Source organism: Bison bison, unplaced genomic scaffold (genome assembly GCF_000754665.1).
Source record: "Bison bison bison isolate TAMUID 2011002044 unplaced genomic scaffold, Bison_UMD1.0 scf7180017864506, whole genome shotgun sequence".
Taxonomy (NCBI): Eukaryota; Metazoa; Chordata; class Mammalia; order Artiodactyla; family Bovidae; genus Bison; species Bison bison.
The window spans coordinates 1,806,187-1,812,683 of record NW_011495063.1 but is presented as its reverse complement, the minus strand read 5'-3'; the positions used below and the strand labels follow the sequence as shown (position 1 = coordinate 1,812,683).

The following is a 6,497-nucleotide window of genomic DNA, read 5'->3' as shown; positions in this document are numbered from 1 at the left end:
TTCCAATGAGTCAACCCTTCGCATGAGGTGGCCAAAGTACTGGAGTTTCAGCTTTAGCATTATTCCTTCCAAAGAAATCCCAGGGCTGATCTCCTTCAGAATGGACTGGTTGGATCTCCTTGCAGTCCAAGGGACTCTCAAGAGTCTTCTCCAACACCACAGTTCAAAAGCATCAATTCTTCGGCACTCAGCTTTCTTCACAGTCCAACTCTCACATCCATACATGACCACAGGAAAAACCATAGCCTTGACTAGACGACCTTTGTTGGCAAAGTAATGTCTCTGCTTTTGAATATGCTATCTAGGTTGGTCATAACTTTCCTTCCAAGGAGTAAGCGTCATTTAATTTCATGGCTGCAGTCACCATCTGTAGAGGGACCTTCTATTCAAGGGTTTCCCTAAACACTCAAAGACAGACTCAAGTACCTGGAGCTGTCTCCCTGAGTGAGGGGTGGGGCATTTGTCTGATCTGAGCAGGAATCGGGGTGGGGAGGGGCACCAGACCATGAGCAGGTACTGCACCCTGGGGTGCCAGGTCCTTGATGCAGGCGACAGCTGCCCAGGTGGGATCTGAACCCGGTGCTTTGCCAAGTGCAGACTCCTCTCAGGGAGTCTGGGAAGAGGCTCCCCAGGCTGGACAGGAGGAGAGCTGGGGTAGGCCTGGCCCTGCCCTCCGCCCGGGGAAGGCCTTCGGGTCCCCTCCACCCCGCCGCTGGTCAGTCACTCACCTGTGGGCTGTCCTGGTAGGCTGGGGGTGGGACATTCTGCGTGGCCATCATCGTCAGAGCGGGGGCTGGGGAGGCATGTTGCATCATGGGATGGATTCACATGGGGGACCTGTGGCAGGAGAGAGGGGGCCGCACTGTTAATCGCTGAGCGCAGGGAGTCCTGGGGACCAGCCACTGGATGTGTACCCAGGCCAGGCCCCCGGGGACTGACCAGATACAGCAAGGGCTGGAAGCCCATGGGGGAGTGCAGGAGAGTTAAGGGGAGAAGCCTGAGTAGGGAGGGACTTGCTGTGCTATTTGGACTTGGAATAAACAATATTCAAATCACATGTAAAGCAATCTGGGAAGCCAGCAGCCCTGCTTCTGTTCAGCACCAGCTCCAGCCTGGTGGGGGCCCGGGGAGAGGCAGGAGTCGGGAGGGGGCCTGGTCCGTGGCAGCACTGGAGGAGGGCGTGGGAGGGGGCATTGGAGGTCATGTGGGCACGCCATGGTCAAGCATGCTTTCCCTTCCCAGGCCTCCTGGAGCCACCCTATACCCTCAGGGCAGAAATCTCAGCGCTGGTCCTCATCATATACACTTGCCTGACTGTATGGCCTCTCCCTGTTCACCTGGGAGGGGGCCCAGTTCTTGAGGCTCTAGCTTACTGTGTTCCCCTTTTGCCTGGCACAGTAATAAAGCCACTCTTAACCTTTCCTCTTCCATAAGAAATAAAAGAAGACGAAGCCTCAGCCCTCACAGTTCCAGATTTCCAGATTCTCCCTCCCCTCCCCAGGAGTCTCCCAGCACCACAGTAACCCCGGAGGTGTGCTCACCACACCCCCTAGTGATGGGAAGGGACCTGGGGCGCCGGCTCCTTCCCAGCTGGAGGGAGGGGCGCGTAGCCCCAGGTGACCGCTTGGAGGCCTTCCAGGAAGGGACAGAGGCAGGGGAGCAGGGGCCGCTGCCGCATGAACGCTCCTGCACATTCTACTAAGACTTCCTCAGCCTGTGTTCAACTCTGAGTTCAACCGTAAGTGAAGCCAGAAGAGCCGCAGAGCCAAGGGTCCTCTTACAGAGGAGGAAGCAGAGGCAGAGAGGACAGACGTGTGTGTGTGTGTGTGTTTCAGGGAGGGCGTGGTGCTTGGGAAGTAGGTTCGCCAAGATCTCTAGATTTCCCCCGGTGGGGGCTGCTCTCATCTACCAGCCCTCCCATTCCATCCCCCAAAAGCGAGCTGCCCCCATTGGCCTCGAGGTCTCTTCTTGAATCACTAAGTGGTGAAGTAAGAGGAGACAGCCTGGCTGTACCACCCAAGGAAACAGAATGCTCAGAGAGCTGTTCAGTTGCAGGAGAGGCCCTGAAATATTTAGAGCTGGAAACCACGGCTCATTGCCCGATACAGGCCTGTCCATCGAGAGATGCGGGGACTCCTGAGAACGTCCGCGAGTGCAGGGCCTGGCCTCCTCCTTGGTGGAGGGCGCTCAGGAGCAGGCAATCTTGGCGAGCGTGACAGTCAGACCCTCCCTCCCCTTCCTCCCTCTCCCTGGGGACCTCAGGGCTCCATCCTCTTCTTCCCTGATGTCCTCCCAACACCCCCTCCGCAAGGCCTTCCAAAATGTTCACATCTCTGAATTCTGTGGGAATTGGAGGGAGTCAAAGGGAGGGTCTCCAGGGCCCCATATGGAGTGTGTGTGGGTGTGTGTTGCTGTGTTAGTTCTTTTTCAGGAAAAGGAGGAAAGACCAGCTTTGGTGACCCGAGTCTCCAAACCACCAGGTGTGCTTTGACCCAAAGTCTACGTGTGAAAGCCCTGGAAATCCAGGCATTCATTCAGTTCAGTCCAGTTCAGTCGCTGAGTTGTGTCTAACTCTTCGTGACCCCATGGACCACAGCACGCCAGGCCTCCCTGTCCATCACCAGCCCCCGGAGTCCACCTGCCGGGAGCTGGCCTGAGGAACTCCACCCGTGGCAAAGGTCATGAGAGAGGAGGCTCGGCATACACAAAGGCGGGGTCACGGGAGGAGTTCCTCAGGCCAGCTCCCGGCATCCACCCAAACCCATGTCCATTGAGTCGGTGATGCCATCCAACCATCTCATCCTCTGTTGTCCCCTTCTCCTCCTGCCCTCAATCTTTCCCAGGGTCCTTTCAAATGAGTCAGCTCTTCGCATCAGGTGGCCAAAGTACTGGAGTTTCAGCTTCAACATCAGTCCTACCAGTGAACACCCAGGACTGATCTCCTTTAGGATGGACTGGTTGGATCTCCTTGCAGTCCAAGGGACTCTCAAGAGTCTTCTCCAACATCCAGTTCAAAAGTACCAATTCTTCGACGCTCAGCTTTCTTCATAGTCCAACTCTCACATCCATACATGACTACTGGAAAAACCATAGCCTTGACTAGACAGACCTTTGTTGACAGAGTAATGTCTCTGCTTTTTAATATGCTGTCTAGGCTGGTCATAACTTTCCTTCCAAGGAGTAAGCATCTTTTCATTTCATGGCTGCAATCACCATCTGCAGTGATTTTGGAGCCCAGAAAAATAAAGTCAGCCACTGTGTCCACTGTTTTCCCATCTATTTGCCATGAAGTGATGGGACTGGATGCCACGATCGTAGTTCATTCAGCAGAGGTTTATCAAGAGTCAACTATATGCAAAGACCTGTGCTGGGGGTGAGGGGACAGATGAAAAGAGGCAAGGCATTCTCCCCAGGGAGGGAGGTGATGGTGCAGTGAATCGAGGTTCCTGTGGAGAAGGTGGGGGGAAGGATGACTTTCCATGCTAAAAACCCGAGACTGCAGGGAACGCCTCTTGGCCTCACTGAACTTGTACCCTATCCACCCTGGCCTCACTTCCGAGACGGACCGCCAGGTTATCTTTGTAGCCAAAGCACCCAGGGTCACCCCATCTCACAAGCACTAGGTACTGAGACCCAAGCTCTACTTTTGCAAAGAGGCTTGGAAGGAAGCCCCAGGTGGAGCCTAACTCTGCAGGCAGGGAAACCAATGCCTTTTTCATGGCTGGGTCTTGTCCAGAAGGTGAAAAACATCCCAGAAAGGCGAGAGCAGAGTGAAGAAGATTGGGGGACAGGGCATAGGATATACACTCCTTGAGACATCAGAAAGAACCTGAAGAATGAAGACTTCTGAGATATTAAAAGGGGCACGGAATCTCTCTTTTTCAGAAAACCTGGAGGGAATAAAGGAAATACGGGCATTTCAGGGATGTGCTAGGTTGAGCTTTCCTGGAAACTCTGGCAGATGGGGTAATTTTGGATAGGTCGTACGGGTCCTGAAGGCAGGATCCCTTCCAGGGAGCACCAATCTTAAACGCTCCTTGCCCAGAAAAAGCAAACATCTGTGGGGCTGTAGGGCCAGAAGCCTCCAGAAGGGGGAGCCTGGGGGGCAGAGTTTGGCGGCAGATTTTTCTTCCCCTTGTGGGGGTAACTAGGGACAGGGGAGCCTGGTAGGCTGCCATCTATGGGGTCGCACAGAGTCGGACACGACTGAAGCGACTTAGCAGCAGCAGCAGCAGCAGCAGTTCCCTCCTGGGTTTCCCAGGTGACTCAGTGGTAAAGAATCTGCTTGCCAATGCAGGAGACATGGGTTTGATCCCTGGGTCAGGAAGATCCCCTGGAGGATGGACAGAGGAACCTGGTGGGGTGCACTTGATTGAGCACACTCACAGTTCCCTTCCACCTTGGGTTTGGGTTTATATAAATATATATATACACCTATTCCCCAGATGAGAAAGTCATCGTGAAGGCAAAGCACAAGAAGCTCAAAAGGAGGAAGACTGAGGCTAAGAAGAGGACTCTTTAGTTTGCATTCTTTTTGTTCACTGTCCAATGGATGGGAAGTAGGGTCACTTTAGAAATGTTTGTAACAGCTGATGAACTGCCCTACCTGGGGGTTAAAGAGAGATGGCAAGAGTAGTCTAGGGCTTCCCTGGTGGCTCAGATGGTAAAGAATCTGCCTGCAATGTGGGAAACCTGGTTTCGATCCCTGGGTCAGGAAGATCTCCTAGAGAAGGGAATGGAAATTCATTCCAGTATTCTTGCCTGGAGAATTCCATAGACAGAGGAGTCTGGCGAGCTACAGTTCATGGGATTGCACAGAGTCGGACATAGCTGAGCGACTCACACACACACACACACACATACACACAAGAGTAGTCTGCACCCAGAAACCAGCACTATCCAGGCTGACAGGAGATTTTTCCATCTGGAGCCTGCTGGGCTGTGGAGCAGGGTCTAGAGGCCACGGGAACAATTTTCTGAGGACCCAGATGGCCTCTGCCCCTCCTCTCCTCCTCTCTGGGGTCACCACAGGCCACTAGGCCACTGCCCTACTGCCCTCTGGGGGCTTCTCCTGCAAAAAACAGGAGGCCTTTTCATCACGGGCTTAAGTTTCCTTCCCTACGTGCTCAAGCACAGAGCCTCTGGTAACCCGACTCCGGGGGGACCGGGAGCCCACCACCACGTCCGGAAGCTATTGCTTTTCTTCACCCGCACAGGTGCCCCTTCTTCCCACCAGCTGGGCTTGGGGTGCAGAGGGTCCACGAGGGAGCATCCCGGAGAGGAATGTGGGGGTCTGACTTCTCTTGGCCGAGGCTCCACAGCAGGGGTGTGGGGGAACTCCTTGAGTCATCACTGGGCGCCAGGCCCTTTGGGGAACCCTGCCTTTCTGGCGCTTTGTTTGGGAGGCTGGAGGGCGCGGGGGCCTCGGAGTATTTGTTTGTGGCCGACGGCCGGGAGGCTGCTCCACCCTGTCCAGAGGCCCCAGCCCTCTGTCACCGGACACCAGGGCTCTGGAGGGACACAGCCAAGACTGCAAATGGAGGACACACGAGGAACAGTTTACCACTGAGAAATATCCCACGTCACAGGACTATTTTCAACGCTGAGCACCTTTATTAAGGGGAAGCTGGGAAGGAAAAAAAAAACAAACAAACCCTAATGCAACACTCAACCCCACAGTGATATCCAGAAGAAATCATTTGTCACTGATATTATCATCCGAAGGAGCTAAAACTGCCATTTTACAGAGCTCAGGGGCCGAGAGAGGATGTGCGCACAGGTTGGGGGTGGCTGAGGGATGTGAAGGCCACCCCTTAGGAATTAGGGAGGAGCAGCCCGGGAGCACTCACTCCCTCTGCCTCCTCAGCTCCAGCTCCCCAGCCCCACAAAGTGAGGCTCGACTGGAGCTCAAACTCCAGCTTGTTGACAAACAGATTGAGAAAAAAGACCCAAGCTTGTTAGGAAGGAGCTCATTAGGACTTGTTGACAAGAAACCCATTAGACCAATTAACATTCTATTAACGGCCCGGGGCACCAAGGGGTTAACGCTGCCCAGCAGTAATTGGGTTGGGGTGCCTGGGTTGGGGGCTCAGGGCCTTAAGGATGAGAAACTAAGTCTAATTGGGAACTCTCTGGCCAGCCGGCCCCACAGCATCAGGAGCAAGCTCCCTGACCCCGGCTGACCCTCCCCTGGAAGGCCTGAGGTGGGAGAGGGGACAAAGGGACCAGCTTCCCTGTGGCTCCCCACTGTGGGCCCCCCCCCCTCCACTGGAGGCTGGGTAGGTGGCTGGCACAGGACAGGCTGGGGAGATGTTTCCACCCTCTGGGACACCTACCCTTCTTCCCTCCCTTCCCCTAAACCCCCTGGACCAGGGAAGGGTTCTGTATTAGCCTTGGGAAGTAAGTCTCCTCTTTTGGAGAGCTTTTCAGTAATATTGCCCTCTCTTACAGAACCTCTTTGGAGATGCTAGGATTCTTGAGAGCCCAGGGCCTGAAGA

General features: G+C 54.6%; 1 protein-coding gene across 4 annotated transcripts in view; it reads right to left on the bottom strand.

Annotated features, from left to right (window-relative positions):
• PKNOX2 (PBX/knotted 1 homeobox 2) overlaps positions 1-6,497 on the bottom strand; it is a 301,299-nt gene that overhangs the window by 85,704 nt on the left and 209,098 nt on the right. For 3 of the 4 annotated variants that reach the window (XM_010829459.1, XM_010829458.1, XM_010829460.1), the window contains exon 4: positions 729-837. In XM_010829459.1, the coding sequence (XP_010827761.1) occupies positions 729-815 (87 nt within the window). In that variant the 5' untranslated portion in view covers positions 816-837. Of the gene's footprint in view, positions 1-728; positions 838-6,497 lie in introns of those variants that run through there. The other variant, XM_010829462.1, reaches the window with a different exon arrangement.